This window comes from Dermacentor albipictus, chromosome 1 (assembly GCF_038994185.2).
Source record: "Dermacentor albipictus isolate Rhodes 1998 colony chromosome 1, USDA_Dalb.pri_finalv2, whole genome shotgun sequence".
Lineage (NCBI taxonomy): Eukaryota > Metazoa > Arthropoda > Arachnida > Ixodida > Ixodidae > Dermacentor > Dermacentor albipictus.
Window position 1 is genome coordinate 62951312 of NC_091821.1, and position 22884 is coordinate 62974195.

The window sequence follows — 22884 nt, forward strand, 5'->3', positions numbered from 1 at the left end:
ATTTCAGATGTCTCGGCACCGGACGCATCGGCGTCTATGGCCGACAGCGTTCATTGCACACTAACACTACCCCGCCCGCACAAGCAGGTGAACGACGCGCAGTGGCAATTGGCACGGTGCGAGGAACGCTGTCCGCCGCAGACGCGCTCGGTGCCGAGACAGGCGAAATGTCGCGAAAATGCTCGTACCCCCAAAGTGATCGTTCAAATATACCATCCCAGACCAGATAGTGCTTCACGTAGACACGCAGAGGACTTCGGCATGTTGCTTCGTTTCGTTGTTTTGCTCCTCGGTACGCATAATTTTTTTGAAGTTTTGTTAGCCGATGAGAAAAATGCACCATTTCGGCATTATCACACGAGTTTTTTACCCCCGCCCTCACTGTGATCACATTCTCCCACCATGTCCCAGCTGGTTCAGTCGTTCAAAACATCTGTTGTCCATGACACGCGCGGTGGCTGGGCACAATTATATCGATCGTTTGATGCGGCAGGCCCTTCGGGCATTTCTGGGTCGTTCCTTATTGGCGACCGCCGAATCGCTCGTCGCTGAGGTGGCAAAGCGCATTTCGCTCAGGATGGCGCTCTCGACCCCGACGGAGGCGGTCTCCATCTGCCGCTGCTCCGCCAGTTCGACTTGCTGCCGGTCCAGCTCATCCTGCATCATGCTTTGGACGCGCTGTGTCAGGTCCGCCACGTCGTCCGCGGTCAGGCCGTCGGTGCTGACTAGGGGCAGCACGGTCAGCTTAACAATGCCTGCACACACCAGTTGAAGCGAAGTGCACGTGTTGCGCGAAAGCCACACACCAATTTTCACAAAATGCAGGACATGTTTCTTTAGCCGTTAGTATGGGCACTATGGAAATTCTTAAAACACGAGAGCGCAGAAGTGATGACTACGTACAAGTACTTGTCTGGCCTGATCCGCACCGCATGAGATTGCCTCCTGTCCTTTTGTTTGTCTCTCTCTCCCTTGAATGTGTTTGTGTGGTGCGCGTGCGTGCGTGAGTGAGTGCGCGCGCGATATAGATCTATTTTAATCTATATTAAATATTTATTATAAGGGATGGCGCACGGGCGTAAGCGAGGAAGGGTATCACTGCCAAAGTCCGACGCCTTCCTGCTCTGCGACACAATTGTGTGTCGACTCCCTAAGGGCCAGTTCTGCCGTCGCAGAGAAAGACTCCTGGCGGAGGACTTGCTGGTAAAGGACCCCCCCCCCCCCCCTCCCCCCCTGCTCCCAGTATCAGTCCTCTGCGACTCGCGCCCTGCTCTACAGGCCTTCTAGAACTCAGAGAAAGCTCGCCGCAGCGTTATCGGCCTGCTGTTGACCTGATCAATTGCGTGCCTTGCAGGACAGCGGCGTTGACCTCTGTCTTCACTGGCGCCCTTCCCATGTAGCGATTACGGGGAATCAGAAGGCGGATGTTCTGGCTAAAAGGACTCACCACTCGGCTTCCATCAGCCCCGGCTTTTGACTTCTATAGGCACACTCTACGGCGGCTGTTCATCGCATCTCACCCTGACCCTTATAATCGCTCGCCAGTGGGAACCTTCCCTGTCTGCTCCCTCAGAAATGGCTCCCAAGGAGAGAGCGATCGCTTACGCCTCCGAGCTGATTGCTGCTGGACATCCTCTAGAATTCCACCTAGCTCTCGCCTTCGATGATGAGAATTAAAAAAAATTAATTATGGAGTTTAACGTGCCAAAACCACTTTCTGATTATGAGGCACGCCGTAGTGGAGGACTCGGAAATTTCGACCACCTGGGGTTCTTTAACGTGCACCTAAATCTAAGTACACGGGTGTTTTAGCATTTCGCCCCCATCGAAATGCGGCCGCCGCGGCCGGGATGAGAATTTGGGTTCCCCTGGAGGTCCCGTTCGAGATCGGGTTGCGGTTCAAGCAGATCGTTATGCTTGATGTGCAAGAACTAAAACAAACCAAGCCCCACAGAACTTTCAAAAGGCTGTCTGCCGGTCCCACGCCGGCAATTTTCAACAGGTGGGTGTTCAACTCTCAACCGCTGAGATACTATATTGGTAGAGCACCTGGCCGGAAGCACGCTTGTATACTTATTTTGCCAGTATAAGTACTCAGGTGCACCGAATTAATTGCAGCTAGAAGCATGAATTGAACAGATAATTGCCTGGATTTATTTCCAATCTAAGTTACACAGCTATATATGTGACACGGCAATATGCTCGGTTGCACCGTATCTGTTGCTGGGGTAACGCCGTCCCAATTGCTTCCCTGGGCGGCGTGCCAAGTCAAAGTGCTGGTGTGGGGCATACGGACGGTGTTCTCGTATGTCTTCCATTTTTACGTTTAATATGCAACACGTACTCGGCGATAGCTCTCGTCTGCCTCCCATACATCGCCGCGGATTATGCTCTACCAGAATGCCGTCAGTGGTCGGACAAGGGGCGCCAGAGTACTGGAAATATCTATGGGGTCCCCTTTCGAGATGAGAACCCTCACAAATAGCCGAACACCAGGCCAGGAAGCATCTCTACCCATTAGCAAAACCAGTTGGTTTCTGGTGGCACCGAGACTTGATTCCAGTACCGCGTATGAGGCGGACGCTCTATACAACAGGCCACCACTGCGGTAAAAGGATGCCTGCCAGTCCATTCAATCGCAAGCTGGCAATTTTCCAACAGGTGTGCATCCTTCTCAAGCGTTGAGGTCTTCATGATGGATTTCCTTCGACAAAATTTTCTTCGTTCTCCCTCAGCAACGGATGTACGTTTATATACGCCTATCACAGATGGGTTATCCAATATCAGCCTCATCAGCGAGCGCCTCGCCTCCTTTCACGTCTCGTTTATGCAGATATGCCGATGTTTTACCCCAAGTACCATAGGCGTGTTCGAGGGGGGCGGGGCGCAAACTGAGTGCAATGTCGCTGTTTCATTATAGTGTCTCGATGTCCTCCTCGCCCGCGGCAAGAAGGGCATCGAGGCACCCTAAGCTCCATGTCCCATGCGCGCCTTCTAGGGCTGCTTTTGTTTTTTGTTAATTAGGGTAGTGTGCTGGCTACCAGCTATGCATCGATAGTTCAGCATTGGTAAAAAAATGCAGGCCTTTGATTTATACACCGTGGTAGCGCAGTGGCTAAAGCATTCCACTGCTGAGCTCCAGGTCGCATGTTCTAAACCAGCCGCGCCGGCAGCATTCCGATGGAGGCGGAATGCAACAAAGCTATTGCACCTCGCATTGGGTGTACGCTAAGGAAAGAACATAAGTTTGGGCATGTTGGTGTTGCAAGAAAGCGCTGCAATAAAGTTTGCCTCCCTAGTGAACATCCCTGCACACTGCTATGCCCAGTACCGTGGTCCGTTTGAAACGTTGAGGCTGGTGGAAAACGTTCTGGTCGAAGTTGACACCATGACGAGTGCGGAAACTGTTGCGTGGGACAAGTACGGATTGCGGCCGGGTGAAGACAAGAGTTTCCAAGGATATCACCATTTAATGAGAGGGCAGAAGGATTCGCACGCAGGTCTGAAACCAGTTAAATTATGGACGCTTCAATGAAACATTGCTGTTAGCAAATGCGCTCGTCCATGTCGGCGAAAAGTTTCGCAATACCCTTATTCCCTCTCCCGCGTTTTTCCCGCGGCTCTAAGATCATGATCTGTCCTATGATACATGGCGGAAGGAGAAATTACAGAAGAATAAAAATGGGTTGAAGTTCAAACAACAGGCATTACCAAATCATGACCGGCAACTTATCGCTATCCTTGAAAAGATAACTGGACAATCAAGAGTTCTGCCGATACTAACAAATGAAAAGTTAACAAAGCAGCTTGAGCTGACGTTAAGGATCGCACAACGAGCGATGAAACTAGAAGTGTTAAATAACCTTAAGGTACAGGAAGACAGCGGTGTGGATTAGAGAGCAAACAGGGTAAGCTCAAGAAATGTAGTTTGCTAGACCATGTGATGCGTAGGGAAGATGGTGGTCTGTTCGAGTTACATAATGGGTGCCACGAGAAGGAAAGCGCAGTCGAAGACGGCAGAGAAGTAGGTGCGGTGTGATGAAATTAGGAAATGCGCAGGGATAAGTTGGGGTCAGCTGACGCAAGACAGGGGCAATCGGAGACCGCTTGCGGAAGCTTGCAGGGACATATACAGGGTGATCAATTTTATGTTTTACGGAATTGAAAAAAAAAATAGCATGTTGCAGATAGCATAATTCTAGTCTATGTGCTGGATTATTCAGATAGGCGGACATTACTTACACGAGAATTGGAAACACCTAATAAACTAATTGACAAAATTCACTAATGAACTTCTGAATTAATTACTTTACGGCAGGTATTGCCACTTACGAATTGTAGCCGATGAGCTTGCAAGGCGTATCCACCTGGAATGAATTTCCAGAATGACGCCAGTTTGGATGTATACGCCATCAAACTCGCCGTAAAAATGCATTGTTACTCCACTAACTTTTTTCACAAAACGCTCTTTCATACAATTAAGCATAAAAGTAACTGGAACGCCTATGTATTTCGTCCCACACTTTGGGAAATAATATCTCAGAGCTGGTGTCATCCTGGAAATTCATTTCAGGTGTCTACGTCCTGCAAGCTCAACGGCTACAATTCGTAAATTGCAATATGGGTCGTAAAGTAATTAATTAGGAAGCTAATGAGTGAACTTTCGTTAATTTGTTGAATATGTGGTTTGATTTCTCGTGTTAGCAATGTCCGCCTCTTCGAATAATCGAGCTCAACCACAGGCGTTATATCTGCCACAGGCAATTCCTAAAAATTCCGTAAAACTTGAAAATCATCATCCTGCATAGTCTTATGATGATGCGCTTTAATGATGCTCTTCATGGCAATCTGCGCATCACAATGATTTCAAGCTCAATTCTATACAAAACCCGTCAGCGTGCTTTTTTCATTATGTTGGTACATGGCAAGTTATTAGCCTACAAGATTCGTAGCACATCTTCTCACCGGAGGTTGCTGTTGCGACAGTACCGCTTTCTACAGCAATTGCCTTCAGGCCCTTGCGTTCAAGGGTTCGGGTGAGGCAGCGTACTGCTATACTGACACTGACATCTTTTTGCATACCATCCTTTTGAAGCATATCTTTTCATGCTCACAACACATCTCCCTTGTCAATATGTATTTTACGCCCCTTACTGCTAATGTTTCTAGGCCACTATACAGCCATATGTTACACCTACCCTTCGCAAGTCATTGCTACATTAAAAATTCATGATCACCTACTTGGCGCTCTTTCGCCAGACCTGGCTCTTGCCTCATTAAAGCACATACATGATCATCAAACCGCAGCGAGCTAAGGACTCACCGTCATTGAACTTCCTCTCTTTGTCACAGAAGAATGATTTGTAGTTGCTGAGCACCAAAGGGAGTACGGGGGCCTGTAACAGATTGAAAAGCATTCCTTCGCTGTGATCTTATGCAGAGCATGCGATAGCAATATGTGCATGATAAAACAAGCTGATTTATTCTCACGAGCCATGTATTCTCACAAAGGGCATCCGAACCGTGAAGAAGGAAAAAAAAAAAAGGATATTAAAGCGTATGTTTTTTTTTCTCATTACTGAATGCGATTAACAGGAGACGGATTTTCTCTTACATTTTTTAATTTTGTCGAAATTAAGCACTGCTGATTTTCCTTCTCCTTCTCCAAGGTGAATTTCGCTCATATTCCTTTTTATTGTGCTACCAGGTAACCCTGACTGTGGTTCTTTGACACTTTCTGGCATAGTTTGTCACCCCAGGTGACTATCTTTTCTGGACTTTATTGCTCCTGAGCCGCGTGAGCACATTTTACGTACACTTCCTTCACACAAAAGCGGCGGCGAATCCGTTGTCACGTGTGGCAACTTCTTTTTTTTTCGACCGCGATGGCCTCCATGGCGCGCGATACACGCTGGACTTGGTGTGTGTGTGTGTTTAAAGAAATATAAGTCCTTACTCGGGTTTGCTAGCGTAGTGTAACTGCTAAACTGATAAAGTTACTGCTAAACTCTAGTATAGGCCCTTAGATCACTTCAAGTGGCCACCTCACTGACTGCAAAGGGGGAAAATGTTTGTTTTCTTGTGTGAACATGATTTCCCTACCAGATGTTCACCATTCTCTCAACAACACTATAAGTTTTGCTCTCGAAATGCACTTCTGTTCATGAAAGCGTTCGTGGGACACTTGAGAGGAACACTAAATCGGTTGTACAGTCGCAAAGCATTCTTCCAAAGCAAGAAAATTTGACAAGCTGAAACTTTCTGTTTTTTCTTTAACTTTCTGGGAAGGACTTCGAATAGCAGCCAGTTGTTTTGGTGCTGCAACTCTATTTAGAGCTTATAAATACAGTGGAATAATGTCCTTGGCAAGCACGCAACTTGAACTGGCGCCAACTGCCGAGCTGCCCATAGTTGGCTGTCTGGTGATCTAGCTCCGCTATTCTAAGCAATACCTACAGCAGTTAAAGGAACACTAAAGGTTACTACTAAGTCAACGTGCACTGTTGAAATACCATCCCAGAAACCTCGGAACGCTTGTTTCGTGCGAAGAAGAGACTTATTTTAAGAGAAAATAACTTATGAAGCGTCCGCGTACCTCTAGCGCAGTTCAAATAGCCCGCTCTCCGATCGAGGAGTGGTGACGTCATGGTCTCATAGTGACATTGCGCCGTCGGTGAGGAAAACGGCGCCCGCAGACGGCGCTACGGCTTTTCTGCGCAAAACGCAAACGCGCGGCCAGAAACAGAGCCAAGACAGAGCCGACACAGAACCGACAGCAGCGCGAAAGCGGTACTATGGTGGCTAGCAGAAGGGAAAGCACGCGATGATAAGCTGGTTCTTTAATTTATGACTCCAACTTCGACACTCGTTGCAATGGACGACCCTGACAACGACACATTGGCTCGCCATGCTGGGCTCGACTTCAGAGATTTAAGCACTGATGAACGTGACCTGCTGCTGAAGGCTCGCACTGCCGGCGTCGTTGCGTACTACTACGACGGCGGCCTGCAGCGTGCTTTGAAACGCACTCCACACGACTTCAGTAAGTCGGCGTTGAACTCGTAATCCTCTGGACGAAGAAAGTGCAGCGAGCACACTACGTGATTATTGGCTCTTTGCCAGCGCGCTGTGGCATAGGTACGGCACTTAACCATTTCGAACGGAGAGGTTCACTCGTTGGCACACAACGTTGGATTCGCCGCTGCAGCTACCCTTGGCCAAGTTCCGCTGACCATTTGCGCATCCCACGACATCACATGGACGTGGCATCCTCGCTGCTTGTTCCAAATGCAAGTTTCGCGAGCCAGCAGGACCACCACAGCACGACGCTATGACGAAACAACTGAAACTCCAAAGCGCGCGCGGCGCGAAGTCGAGCGTGCAGAGTCGCGCGAAAACGAAACCTTTCGATCACCCATACCACTAAAAGGTAACGTCAAAATTGTTTTCTTAGAATCGAATAGAAGACAAGTAGCAGTTTCTTCCGTTTTATAATCTAATGAAATGACTTTTTTAATACGAGTACTTGAGTACTAGTGACATAAATTATGATGAGGAGTGCCTTCGTCATCGGGCTAGTACCGGAATGTCACTGGGGGGTCTCAAATCATGTCATGCATTTACCTCAATTTGTCGGTTACTAAAGCTCTGTTCACGATTATATTGATGCCTTAGACGTTCCAGAGCATTGCTTTATCACTTAAACTTGACTTTATGGTAACCTTTAGTGTCCCTTTAAGTGTGTCAATAACACTGGTGGGTTTTGCATTAACTTTATCATGCTGAAATCAGCATTTAGAGGTTTCAAATTGAGCAAATGAAAAATGATGTTGGGTGTTGTGGGGTTATTGAAACATAAGTGCTTGACAATAATTGCCTTGTAAAATCAAATTATGTAGTGGATGCCTTTCTTTTTCATCTTTTCTAAAAAACATGGGGGGAATAGGAAGGGACAGAGGGGATTCAAAAATTAGTAAAGCATATTTATGTTTTGCACAGTGGATGATACAATTTAAAAGCATTACCCGCCGTGGTTGCTCAGTGGCTATGGTGTTGGGCTGCTGAGCACGAGGTCGCGGGATCGAATCCCGGCCACGGCGGCCGCATTTCGATGGGGGCGAAATGCGAAAACACCCGTGTACTTAGATTTAGGTGCACGTTAAAGAACCCCAGGTGGTCGAAATTTCCGGAGTCCTCCACTACGGCGTGCCTCATAATCATAAAGTGGTTTTGGCACGTAAAACCCCAAATATTATTAATTTAAAAGCATTTGGGGGTAAAATTGCACTCTACTGGGTGGTATGTAAGCAAGCTGCATGTTGGAAGTTACTACTACTTGGGTGCTAAAGCAGTGACTACTGAGGAAACAAATATGATTAGATGCACATTAGAAAGTAAGCTTGGTTTTTGGTAATGTAAGGTAATGTACCGCGCCGCGCCGCTCGGAAAAGGGGTTTGTGTCCGAGTTTCTGCGTAACAAAGTTCTGTTTTCTGGTACATTCAAATTAAACTCCGACGCTATCATGTCTGTCGGTTGTGTTTAGGTCGTACTGTACGATTTTTGTGACGCATGTTTCTTTGAGGAAATCAATTAGTTCAGTAACACATCTGCGCCAGGCGGAGCGCCTGCGTGGTTGTGGTTCGGGATTATTTTTCGTCAAGCGACGTCCGACATCGGGTTTTTTTTGCAGCACGGGGCCCTTAACTCTGTTGCGTTAATATCTTGACCAATCTCATGAGAGTCGTATCATAGAGAAAGGATTCAACAAGAAGGGACACTCGGCGAAAACTGGCAACAGGAAATCCGTCACGCTAGTATTAATGTCCACCGTTTGCTGCCGCGAGCATCGAAAAAAGAAGAGTGGGAAATAAAGTTAACAGAGATTGTTTTTTTTATTCTTTCCAGGCAAAACTAAAAACGTATCTGCGTTTAAATTAAGTTATACTTTCTGACTTACTTTTCTTGCGTCACCTAGCGACAGGCCAATGACGCGCCAGATGCATGCGTCATGAGTCAGACATGCCGCCATTGCGAGCGAAGCCGGCTGCGCATGTGAGCGTTGGCCTGTTCGGCGACCCATCTGCCTGTTTCTCTTTTTTACAGCGAAAGCTGTATGACTAACCTTCCGTAGTTTTTTCGGCGTCCGGCAACAGAAACGGACTTAGCGATTTCTAACGAGCCCATACAGGTGCAGTGCGGCGGCGCAGGAGTCAAAATGCCGAACAGATTCGAACGCTCGCCGTGAACAATAGCATGTCGTCAAGGTTATTGAAGTATATAAGCAGGAGAGGTATCGATGCTAAGAACAGTTGCGTTGTCGATGGGGCGGACACGTATTGTTCATACACCCCAAGAACAACATGCGCACGAGGAGCGCCGGAGGGAACAGCAACGAGAATGTAAACGGCGCCGGCGCGAAACGACCACCGACGAAGAACGTTCCCGCGATGCTGAACGAAAACGACAATCGCGAGCGCGGGCACCTCCGACCTAGCGACGACACCAGACTCGCAACGCAAAAAATGACAACCATTCCACTCTGTGAAGATGGAATGACAGCGAAATTCCGTTTGAGAGCTTTGACTGTCGTCAGCTTTCGCTGCCATTCCATCTTCACAGAGTGGAATGGTTGTCATTTTTTGTATTTACCTATGGTTTGTTGGGCTCCCGGCGTATTCTTGCGTTCCTTCTGCACTTCGACACGGCACCACTGCACTATTGGACTACGGCAAGGTGCGAAATTTTGTTTGAGAGTCTGCGACGCACGTCAAGCAATTAGTTAACGGCCCGGAACATATCCTTGTGACGCAGTTAGCGAAAAACAGCTCGGCCGTCCTGGCGCAGTTAATTTGAGTTATATATATATATGACTCATACTGGGAGATGTTTGCAACGCTTTCTGTGAGTACCACTTTATTGTAACTAAGTTCGGTAGTTTTTGGGCGTGGTCGTTGCGCCTGATGTTGTGACGCAGTTAGTTTCGCGTGTACAGAACCTCACTGGGACAAGTTCGCGACGCCTTCTGCGACCCCTAGCATGGTTGTAATTACTTTAGTTACTTTTCGGATAATTTTGAGGCACGCTCGCCGCGCTTTCATGGCGTTGTGACGCAGTTCGCGAAAAGCAGCTCGGCTGTAGCGACATAGTTAGTTTGCCGTGTACTGAATCTTATCGGGAGAAGTTTGTCATGCTTTTTATGGCCCCGCAACAACATATACCTTCTTTCGGTGCTTACGCTTGTCGAAAACGCCAAAAGGGATTGCCAAAAGTGGTAACATGGGAGTATGTTGCTTGCGCCGGCAGAACGCGCAAAAGATAACGCGCCGAGCAGCTAAAAAACCATGAACTCGAAAATGATGTTTTCTGAACCACTGAGAACAGGCTTTGCACCCAAGCATTTGTCTTTAGTGCGAGTAGAAGGAATTCTGCGAGTGTCTAGCGTGGTCTGGTTGAGAGCCTGTGTTGTGGGCACCTCTCTGTATACACGTAGCGTACTATCGCGTCGGTTGAAGGCAAGTTCTTTTGGAAAAGTGCAGTCACCTGAGTATTTGTGCTCTTAAAGAGCAGGAAATAAGGCCCGGGAATGGAGGAATGCTTTGAAATCGGATGTTTTCGTGATGTGTACGGTATTGTTTGGGATGGGGAGTCGGGCATTTTCTACCCCGTGTATGTAAAAGCAAATTGCCTATTTGTAATGCCACCCATTCACCCCTTTCGCCTCAACATGCATTATTCCTATAAAGCCCGATTCACATGGTGTGAATTCGACTGCGTGTTCGCACTTGCAAATTAGCAGACGCGGCAAGGACTGCGAACCAATCACAGCGTAGATCGTAGGCACGTCATTGTGGCCTTCCTGCTTAATTTTTTGTTTTGATGATGTAACGCACTCAAACACAAAGAACTTTCACGAAAACAATTTTTAAGTTGCTATATATACTTTGTTCTTACCGAAGCGAACTGACGCGAAGCATAATTCAGTCCTGGGCTATAGGTGCTCGCAAACGCGAAAATCGCAGCTGCCGCGCTCGGTGCATGTGAAACGGTAATGCGAAGTTAGCATTTGCGGAAATCGTGCAGCTGCGAAAAACGCAGTGTAAAATCGCACCATGTGGACCTGGCTTAAGGTGTTTTTATCAAAAGGACACATGCTTATAATTTACTTTTTCAGCTGACGTCGTCCGGTGGAGTTTCGTTCGGAAACTGCTGCTGCTTAGCTGGTGCCACAACCTTGGATGAATGCACAAAGAACCCGGAACGAGCATTTATATAAAGTAAAATAAACATTTCCTCATTTCACAAGGCATCTTGCGTCTTTATGAAATTGCACGTGATACATATATTCGATGGAGGCTTGTAAAGATGGTTCTCAATCATTTAAATAATAAAACGATTCCAGGTAGTGACTGCGGATCCGCATCATAACGACTGAAATAATCAGAAGAATAAGAATGGGCTGGGGTGCGTTTGGCAGGCATTCTCGGATCACGAAGAGCAGGTTGCCATTATCCCTCAAGAGAAAAGTGTATAACAGCTGTGTCTTACCAGCACTCACGTACCGGGCAGGAACCTGGAGGCTTACGAAAAGGGTTCTACTTAAATTGAGGGTGACGCAATGAGCTATGGAAAGAAGAATGATGGGTGTAACGTTAAGGGAAAAGAAAAGATCAGATTGGGTGAGGGAACAAACGCGAGTTCATAACATCTTAGTTGAAATCAAGAAAAAGAAATGGGCATGGGCAGGACCTGTGATGAGGAGGGAAGATGACCGATGGTCATTAAGGGTTACGGGCTGGATTCCAAGGGAAGGGAAGCGTAGCAGGGGGCGGCAGAAAGTTATGTGGGCGGATGAGATTAAGACGTTTGCAGGGACAACATGGCCACAATTAGTACATGACCGGGGTAGTTGGAGAAGTATGGGAGAGGCCTTTGCCCTGCAGTGGGCGTAACCAGGCTGATGATGATGATGATGATGCACCAAGACCGCGCGCGGTTGAGCAGTAGAAGCAAAATAAATGCCGCGCCGATCAGTGCAGCCGGCTAACGCGTTTCAGCTAGCGTTCAAAACGCGCGCGCCCCAAACCGAAAGTGTGGTTCAGGTATTAATGTCGGCGGCTTGGTGTGCTGCAGTCAATCCGGTCGCTGGGCTCTATGGGAGTGTCCGCGCTTGTTGAATCCTTTCTCTATGGTCGTATGATTGTTTGGATTGATTGATGGATTTCAATATCCAAGGATTACACCTCCCTAGGCTACGATCAGCCAATGCACACACACAAAAAAAAAAAACGGTACAGTCTGCAATTCACTGCTATAGGGACGGCCTGGTGAAGGGCTCATGATTCATTTTGGTCATTTGTGGTTGAAACCATGTTTTGCACTGGTGCTGAGCAGCAGAACGCCATAATAGATGGGCCGCCATCGCAAGTAATGACAACTTGAGATGGGGTTCGCGTGGCACTCGCATGAGGCACTCGCACTCTGACCTGTGGCTAAGAAGGCTCCGAACAGAAGAGTTTTCCAGCTACCCACGCGCCATCTGTCGCAAGCGCGCGGAAACATTGGGAAGGTGGGCGCTCGTTCGCCTCATGCAAGGAAACGCGGACACTTCGCTTAATTGGGAGGCAAGCGTCGGTCCAGAAACGTTTCTTCTTCGCGAAGAGAGCCTATAGTGAACCGTTCTGGCAGAATTCGCATACTCATCTACGACGAAGGAAAGCGCGCAAATGCCCACAATGTTGCAGGTCGGCCCGCCGCAAATACGAAACGATCCAAGAGTCAAGCGCTGCACGATTCCTGACAGTACTTGTAACTTGCGCTTTCTTTTAATCAACTTCTGCGAAGGAGACATTGAGCGCAATAATACTTTCAGCACCTCGCTACGCGCACCAAATGCAAACGAAAGCATGCATGATTATGTAAAGTGCGCCTGTCCGTGTCTATTATTTGCCCGTGTCTTATTTGAGTCTAAAAACATTTCTAGCCATATATACCAACTAGCCCGACAGCAGACGTTAATGTATGGCTATCGAAACTTGCCGCTTCGGGGACGCAAACTAGGTATATATCCTGGGATGCAAAACATGCGCTTACATCGAGCGCGAAATCACTGCGCACGCGACCTTGCGCATGACCCTGTTTGAATTTGAGAGATCACGCAACAGCGCACATCCGTATTTAGCATGTTTAATTTCTATGAAAACATCACGGTGACAGCTGTTTTTCGCTTCCGCAGTTGAAGCACTGGTTGAAACAATTAGCAGGACAGACACGAAATTATCATTGATTAAATTACGTTTCCGTATTGCGTAATTAAATTAGGACCCCTCTTGGACGCTGTATAAATTCGCTCAATTGTGCTAGGCGCTGGCTTGCTTAAAACCAAACTATTAAAGGTATAACTAAAACCTAGAAAAGTCGGCTGTCGCTTTGCTCTTCTTGAGACGACCCATAAAAGTTCGAGGGAGGGAGGGAGTAACCCTTGATGGTGAAGCGCGCCGGAGTTGGTGGAGGGCACCTTTCCGCGGTGTTGAACGCAGCTGCCACTGGCAGCGCTTATCGGCGCTGTTTTGTGGCGCCACCTAAGTAGTACGCCGCTATAACCTAACCAGTAACCTTGAAGGTTACTCGTTAGGTTATACGTACGAGAGGCACCTGAGCGCTCACCTGGCTGTTTACCGCCATGTGGAATGCGCCTTTCTTGAATGGCAGCATCTTGGGTTCTGCGTTCCGAGTCCCTTCGGGGAACAACAGGAAGCTCACCTGTGCATGTGAAAATTAACCCTCGGAGTGTGCAGAGCGCGTGGTCGCAAGCTCTATAGAATCTCCAAGTCACTTATATACTGGATTGATAATTGGGCGAGTTCTATTGATGCGAGCCACTCGTTACTGCGACAGCAGCTATTGGCTCGACACTGAGTGTGCTGTGTCCGTCCGTCCTCTCCGTCGGACCGCCCCCCCCCCCCCCCCATCTTATTCACCCTCACCAAAAAGGCGAAGAGAAAGATAACTTTGCCCACCACCGCCACATTATTGCGTGGGCTGCAGAAGACAGTGCAAGCCCCAGCAAAGGGGCTTATATATACGACATCTTGAGTCGCACAGTATATAGACCAGCGAGAACACCTCTGTTCTGCGTAATCGAACAATAGTAGCGTCTGTATATATGCAGTCACCTCCCATATAATTATCTCTGAAGCACACAGAACTGCTAACATAGAAGAGCACACGATATTCAACCGGAATAATTAATTCATACGCGCTGCGGGCCGACATGCATCGCCCGTGGGCACGAGAGGCGAGTTCATTATATATAGATATATATAAACAGTCGGGTCTCGCGCCTCGGCTGCTCTACAAACGGCAAGTTCAGTGACGGGGCCGTGGCACGAACACTATGCATGCTGTGCGAAACACGTGAATTATTTTGAAAGGAGTGACTGATAATCAAGAACCTTGTATACAGAAGCTTACCTTCTCCTCTGTCCTTTCAGCTATTCTCTCTCCTTGACCTGTAATCCTGTAATGTAACCTGTCACCTTCGTTCACGTGTCGCCGCCGTTCTCGTGTCATCCCCTCGAACAAGACAGTTACAGTGCGGACAGCAGCAGTTTTCTCCCTTCCTAATCCGTGTATACACTTGGCAACAAGAACTTATTGCGCAACATTCGCTCTTGGTAATCACGCAGACTGTGAGATTGGCGGCGTTTGTGTGCGCATTTCGGAGGCTATAACAGGCAAAAGCGGACGAGGAGGACGTTGCGTGCATCGCAAAGGAGTTTTTCACAAGATTGCGTGACCAGCTGTGGGAGCCGGCTGCTGTCGCAGTAAATGAGTTCAGCGCCAGAGGAGCCACTGAATATATATTTATTTATTTATTTATTTATTTATTTATTTATTTATTTATTTATTTATTTATTTATTTATTTATTTATTTATTTTAAGTAATCCCTGAAGGTGAAAAATTACATCAAGAGCTCAGAGGCTACAAATATTACCTACACTATAATTGCCCATAAGCATATGTAAACATCGGCTGAAAACCGAAGTTACTCACTATTTACATAATTTCTAGGCATCGTTCTTACATCAACGATAGAGTAACACAATGCGTTATACGCAACGACGTGGGTTATAATAGGCGCGGTTAACTAAAGCGTTTTTAAACAGCAGAGTTACAAAACAAGTCCTCTGGCTGACCCTCGAGCAAAAATGATTTAAAATAACTCGAGATTTTTGAGCTTAAAATGCCATGAAAACCAGAGGTAATGGCAACGAATATTCCTTTTCATTTTTAATAAGTTCGAAGAAAAAAATGGTACGTCGCTTGTGACATACTCGGCTGTTGCGCCTATTCAGACGAATCCGGAAAAGGTGGGCATTATCTGCACGACACATCTCAATGTCCAGGTAGCTAAAAAGATTCATTGATTAACTTTTTTTTAATATTCACTTCAGGAAACATTCTGTTTGCCAGATTGAGGCCGGGCAGCAGCGAAGTGATGTCCACATAGCAGAAATCACCATATATGAATGACATCATAATTTCGGAATATCCAGCCTCAAAATTTTCTGAGCAATGCATTGGCACTCCAGTTAAGATCGTGCCGGACTGCTGGGGGTGGGCTTAAAGCCGATGTATTTTGCTGCGTGTTTGAAGGATGGATATCTCGCAAGTCGTACACTATAGTAGTTTCGTTAAGCGGATCTGACTTGTCGGCAGCTCGGCTGCAACTTTGCAGTTGCAAACGTTCGTCCTAAAGTTATAATGAAAAGTTAACTAGGGAATACATTGTCTACCTGGTAGATTGCGATTTATCGTGCAGGTAACACGCACGCACACACACACTTCACACGCGGTCGCGGGATCGTATCCCGGCCACGGCGGCCGCATTTCGATGGGGGCGAAATGCGAAAACACCCGTGGTGCTTAGATTTAGGTGCACGTTAAAGAACCCCAGGTAGTCGAAATTTCCGGAGTCCTCCACTATGCCGTGCCTCATAATCAGTAAGTGGTTTTGGCACGTAAAACTCCATAATATATATATATATATATATATATATATATATATACCCGTGGCGCGACCGGAACTCATATAATGAAAACGTTCTACTGCGACCGGCTGCGGTTGTCAAGTACATTTCAAATCTCTTTTGTTTCCGCTATAGAACTCGGTATGCAACCTGCAGCACAACTAACGCTCAAGTAGCTCACTTCGTTGAACATGGTTACAACCATGCACGTACCCAAGGCGCTCCACCCCCCTACGCCCCCCCCCCACCCCCCGAATTTAAGTGCCACCACTTCTCACACACATTCATAAAGCGCCGCCAAATCAATGTTGAGACTTGACAGCTATTCGGCGGTGAACATTTTGCTGCCTTTTTCACTCCTTTTGGATGGCGGTAGTTATCGGCATCTCCATGGGTGTGAAAGGCAGTTTTCTCATCGATTGGTGGCCGCACGATTAACTCGAGATGCATTCACATGTCAACATCTATTGCAACGGTCACGCGCATAGCTGTTCCTTCGTTAGTTCAACCTTCTTCGTTTAAACTGATCCAGGGACCAGGAAATGGATTCAGTTCGTAGTAAGCTGGTCTGTTAAACGCCAGCTGCGTTTAACTTTTCATTTTGCCTCATTACTTCTTCGAGTGACGGCTCGCCGCGGCGCTGGCAGATCATCGGAACCGTATACCCGTGGTATGAGTTAGAAAGGTGAAAAATAAGATCATGTGAAGGAGCGTCCGTCGTCAAACCCTGCAATAACCGTTAAACCCAATAGCAATATGAATGTCATCCGTTACCTCGTCTGGTTTTTCCCTAATTGTACAGCACTTTTCGCGCAAAATTAGCAACTGGAAACAAGAGTCGCAAGGATTTGAGAAATTCAGCGATCTACTAAGGGAGAGAGCCGAGGTAACAGCCAAACAGGAAGGAAAAGTGAAAATTAACAAATTTAAACGGTGTTTGTAAAAATATTTATGGATCTACATATTTTTATTTAATAAGGAAGTAAAGACAACGCCACCGGAAGTGGAGAATGATTCCGTTTGTTTTGAATGACGCTTCTACAGCTATCAGTCGAGCCGCTTGACGTAGCCACTTCTCTACTGTGCTTATGTGGTTCTTTTTTTTCTAACCTCCTGCAGTGTCCGCAGTGCGTCTAGAACCGTAGCGTCCTGCGCTCTACGCGGTTGTACGGGACCGGCGGCCACGCATCGTTACGCACCTTCCCTAATAACAATACGAGTCGGTTTTGGCACTTGGTAGAGCAGTAAACGAGGGATTCAGAAGAACTGTGATTGTACCGCATATATATATTTCTCCATAATTCTTCCGGACCTAATTAAAAAAACGCTACTAAAAATCTTTGTTTTAGACTTTCGCTTGTTTAGTTGTTCTTGGCAGTGTTCCTGCGCTTCTTTCCTGCGCGAGTTCATGATGTGGTTCCTTGTTTGTCAAGCAAAGCAGAGGTGCATCTCACAGGCGTACCTTTGAGATACACCTTATTTCATTTCTTTTTTACGGGTTTACGCGTCTTTATGTTAAACGGTAGGCATCATTCACGTTTGTACTAGCAAAGGTATATCCCCCCCTCATTTTCGTAGTAACGTTACCTTGGGTTGGGACCCCCCCCTCGGTAAAAAAAAATCCTGGTTACGTGGGTACGTGCATGGTTAGAACATCTGGATATTACGCTGAAGGACCCTGATCCGAATGCCACCATCGGACACAATTTTTTGCTTTAATATCATTGAAACGGCCCCAAACGAAGTGGGACAGGAACGCCTACCACAAAGTGCCTGTTAATATAGGCAAACAATGCTTTGCATGTTTCGCGGCCTAATTGCGCAGACTATAGGGTCAAGAGGTGCACTGCGTAAGCCCCGCCCTCAATAGTTCACGGCCTTAGCACGTATATAGGCAGCCGAGTACCCTAGCTTTTTCGCATTGCGAAAAACATTTCTGCGCAGGTGCTCAGACGAAGTCTATACCACTGGAGCGACGAACTAACTGCACTGAAGCGCTATGTCACGATGCGGTGCTCACCGTTGATGTTACTATTGCGATAGCAATTATATGAACACTCCAGGTGAATTTCTACCGTCACTGGCGTCGGCGTCGCTGTGATGCTCCGTATAACGTCCAAGTGCAACAACATCGCGGCCACGCGCCGTGTGTTATAAGTGTGAGCGAAAGTTTGCGAGGGTGAGCCGATAAGTATGCATGGCTTGATGCAGCGGTGTCTTCTCGCGCACGCAAGGAAGGAAGGCGGGGAGGGAGCGCGCTGGCTTCTCACGCGCACAAGGGCGGCGGTGCGCGTGCTATCTAGGAGGCAATGTACGCTGGATTCGAAGGCTAGCCGGGCGGCTATAGCTGATGGCTTCGTGTGCGTTGTGTTCTCGCGAGCCTATAGTTCACATTGAAGCGAGAGGCAGCACGAAGAAGAATTCGCACACCGCTTCTGCCGTTTTTTCATCGTGCCAGCGTTCTGACAGCAAGTCTCTGGGGTCATCGAGTGAGATGTGTTCGTGTTTGCCTGTGTGCGAGGGACAACGCGCTTGTTAATTTAGTTAGTAAGCAAATGTTTACAGCAGGTTATGTAGCTGATAAAATGAATAGCGTTACTTCGTATAGCTGTCTAATAATTCGCTATCGCAATCAATGCTTCGCCTGTCGTGCGAAACTGTGTGTTTCTTAGGTTACGGTTGCTGTTTTTAGTATAATTGCACCGCGCCCTGAGGCAGCAAAACGACTGACACTGCGGCATCCAGGCTTTTTTTTTTTTTCTCGCGGAACGATGACGCCATTAAATCCCTGCAACTCGAGATTCGATTCGATGTCTGCATACCATGCCGTCGCTATGTCGCTGCTGCAGGCGCTCTTTTATTGTTTAGCGGACACATGTTTGCCCCGTTAAGAGTGCGCTTAGTTCACGTCACGCTGTCCTTCACCGTCGAACGGCTGCGTCACGCCCTGAGCGCCACCTATCTATTTGTGCGCGCACCTTGCCGTTCTTGACATCATCAAGGTGTTCGTTGATCGCTCCATGACTCTGCTGGGAATTGCCACGGTCTATGAAAACGCAGCCTGCCAGGTAGCACGCCACCCCCAGCGGGCCTGTGTAGAGCAGCTCACGCTTCACGACAGGCAAGCATGGATGTACTTCACTCCAAATGTGCAGCAGCCCTGCATTTCGGCATGACGCGTTTCACCATGAGTACCCGGGCGTCACTGCACATACGTATAGCAGTCAACGAGTACTATTGAAAACGAGGTTCAATACGGTACAAGTCGTTATACTCTCGCGAGATGAGTTGGCAGCATGCACTCAAAGGACTAAATGAGTCAAGTGCATCAGTGACTGGCAAACATTTGAAAGAGAAACAAAGAAAGGAACTGAAACCCCGATTTGTCCGGTGCTGTGTCAAGTATATATACCGCGGGCGCGCTTTATGTTTTCTAGACCGCAAGGCAGCGCAAGCTAGCGAGCGTGGTCCTTTCTTTTTGCAGCACGGTGCCAAGGGCCGTCATGTGGCCGCAATGTCTATAGTAGGCGTAGAGCGAGCCAACTGTCAACAAACCCTTCTTTCGTTTCAGTTTATTTCAGTTTTTCGCTTTCCTTTTCCGTCACAAGTATTCGTTTCACGCTCATTTGGAACACAGACAACAATGCGATAAAGGAAGAAGAAACCAAGGAAAGCCCGGGATGCTTGCCTGCGCCTGACCAGGTCTCTGACCTTAATATTTCGTACTCTCAAGAAACAACGGTAACATTATACCATCGTGTCGTGAATGGGCAATAAGGAATATGAATTTTCGCGCACTCTAGCAACATCAACTTAGGTATCGTGACAAGAAGTACATAAACAACAAATAGAAAATGCCTTTACCCAGAGGTAAAAGGAGTTCAAGAGACATCGCATAAATAAACAGCATTGTATAAGCAATTTAGCAAAGAAAACCCAATATTTTGTGACCCCTGTTGTTGCCTCAACTGAGCGCCTACCCGCACGATGAAGAAGTTCACACGCATGATGATAATATAGAGATGATGAAGAAGTGCACACCAGGGGCGTAGCCAGGGGGGGGGGGGCTTATGGGGCTTCAGCCCCCCCCGAAATTTTTTCGTGCTGTCATGTGCCGCCGACCAAAACAACTCCCGGCGCCAGAAATCATGCTCGATTTTGTCTAGACTGTCCTTAATTCACGCTCGAAAAGACATTTTAGCGCGAACATTGCTAAATCGGGCTGGATTTCGGGGCAACGCCCATGCATCAGGAGTCACATATCGTAACGCAAGGAGCCCCACCGGGCACAAAATTTCAAGGGCGTTTTGAAGGCGAGCGGGCTCGTCTCGTCATCTCGCGGAGGCCGTGGAATCTATGGAGCGCTTGGATTTCAATTCTGAAACGTTGTGGGTATAAAGTTCTCATAAGATTTTGATGCGAAACGTCCATTGACATTTTCAAAGGTCGTGCTTTAGATTTTCAATTCCGGAACTTTTTCGGTTTAATGCTGTTGTAAACATTTGACGCCAAAGGTGCATCGACTTTTCTAAAGTCGTACATCGGGCCATACAACGAGACAAGCCAAATCTACATACTATCAGACAAGTTGACAAAGCACGCAGCGAGGTCCGATGCGACAAAGCGTTGTGGTGGTCCATTTGTGCCGTCAGGTCACATAAAAGAAGATAAACATTTTTTTTCACCTGCGCCAAAGCATCCATGTCAAGACACTAAAGCCACCATTGTAACTAAGTTCTTATTTATTTTTCTACTTAGGCTTTTATTCGCGACGATATATTGAGCCTCTTTCTCATTTCTTTTTTTTTCTCGCAACCCGCGGGCTCCCGATCCAGCCAGAGCGCATGCGTTTTTCTCGTGCTGCATCGACAACCGCGCGGCGCACTTGGATGCGCGTTTGTTTTTCTCTGGCCGACTGCATTTTCGTCTTGCAGAGTTTTGAACGCTTTCTGGCTAGCAAACGAGAAAAAGAAACAATGCATAGTCGCTCGCCGCCAGCACTGCGGGGACTCGATGGATTGCAACGCGTTCGCTTGAGCGCAACATCTCCGGAAAATTTTGTCTCGCCGGTGTAGGATACCGAGCAGTACGCGTATGGTTTTCTGTGGACCAAGTGTCGCACGTTTTCTTCGATATTCCTTCGGTAGCCAAACTAGGTGCCCAAAGTAGGCATTCCATTGTAGCCAACATGCTTTTCTTCGCGTTATTCTATGTCGCCGCCCCCCGCCCATAAAAAAAAAGAAATACATTGTTGCGGCGCAGCGAATTTTCGCATGGTGAAAGTTCGATTTTGTTACTTCTTTTGCGGAAAGTAATGGGCGACGGGACGCTTCAGTTGCCGGATACTATTTTATTATTGCGATAGCAGCTCTATGAAGAATCCAGGCGCATTTCTGTCGTTGCCCTCATGTTCCGTATAAATAACTGCCAAGGGCGATAACATCGTGACCGCGCGCCGCATGCTCTATGTGCGAGTGAAAGCGTGCGGGGGGGAAGGTGAGGGGGTGAGCCGACGATGGTGGCTGAGTCTTGTGTGCGCAAGGGAGAAAAGCGGGGAGGAAGCGCGCCGCCTTCCGTCGCACGCGATACATTTTGGGAGTGGAGGGAGGGGGGGGGGTGCTGTGATCTGTGAATCTGTGGTTGCGCAACCTGTTTATTTGCCTTGTTTGACGCATTATATATAGTGACTTTTTCTTAGGTACGTAGATTTATTGGTGACTTATGCGTATATTTAAATATCTTGTTGCGAGGTTTTGTGCATATGCGCAGTGAACATTGTTTCCAGTGACAATTTTTTGCCCTGTATCAAGCTGTATCTTCACATTTGTATATTCCATTGTATCTTCGCATTTCTCATGTACGAAGGCGAGTCAAATGAAAGTGAGACAACCCGCCCCGCGTAATAATGGTTCGGTTCATTATTTTCGAGGCATGCGCGTAGCACATACGCATCTCATTTACAAGCGACATGCAGAGGTGAGGTTAAATATTCTTTAATGCTCTCATACACGGGGTTGAACATGGTTGCGTGACATAATGGACACTTCAAAAGTTGGACAGCTTGGTGTCGTGAGGTTTTTGACAAATGAAGATGTTTCCCAAAAAGAAATTATTCACTGTATGGCTGCCGTATGCGTTGAACATTGCGTGTCATTGGCCACTGTGAAGCGTTGTAGCAAACTGTTCAAAGAAGCACATGAAAGGTACAAACACGATCCATGACCGGGCCAAAGCCACCGTGCAATCACCCACAACACAATTGAAAAGGCCGTGGTTGCTCAGTGGCTATGGTGTTCGGCTGCTGAGCACGAGGTCGGGGGAATAGAATCCCGGTCACGGCGGCTGCATTTCGATGGAGGCGAAATGCGAGAACACCCGTGTACTTAGATTTAAATGCACGTCGAAGAACCCCAGATGAGGGTGACGACTTTTTGTCTGCAATTGTGACCGGGGATGACTCATGGCGCCGCTACTACTAGCCTGAAACACTACGGCAAAGCTTACAGTGGAAAGATTTGAATTCACCACTCTCAAGGAAAACAAAGGCCGTCATTTATGCCGGAAAAGCGTCGACTTCTTTTTAGATCGTTAGGGGCCACTATTGATAGAATTTTCTAAGCCTGGAGAGACTCTAAATCGTTTCAGATATTGTGAAAGATCGGATCGGCTGCGTGTCGCAATTAAGAACAAACGACGTGGAAAATTGAGCATTGGGGACATCTTGCTTAACGACATTGCCTGTTCCCACGTCGCTGATGTGGTTAATACAAAACTGGCAAAGTTCAAGTGGGAAACGCTGCAACATCCCTCATTAAGCCCAGACCTGTTGCCTTGCGTCTTCCACATTTTGGTAA

At 47.4% G+C, this 22884-nt stretch overlaps 1 protein-coding gene across 2 annotated transcripts in view; it reads right to left on the reverse strand.

Moving 5' to 3' along the window:
• Positions 1 to 252: 252 nt before the first annotated feature.
• LOC135912497 (1-acyl-sn-glycerol-3-phosphate acyltransferase alpha-like) overlaps positions 253 to 22884 on the reverse strand; it is a 30606-nt gene continuing 7974 nt past the window's right edge. Inside the window, exons 3-7 of one of the 2 annotated variants that reach the window (XM_070521597.1) lie at positions 19009 to 19190; positions 13664 to 13759; positions 5324 to 5396; positions 4333 to 4367; positions 608 to 755 (exon numbers count right to left, since the gene is read on the reverse strand). In XM_070521597.1, the coding sequence (XP_070377698.1) occupies positions 741 to 755; positions 4333 to 4367; positions 5324 to 5396; positions 13664 to 13759; positions 19009 to 19190 (401 nt within the window). In that variant the 3' untranslated portion in view covers positions 608 to 740. Of the gene's footprint in view, positions 756 to 4332; positions 4368 to 5323; positions 5397 to 13663; positions 13760 to 19008; positions 19191 to 22884 lie in introns of both variants that reach the window. The other variant, XM_065444957.2, reaches the window with a different exon arrangement.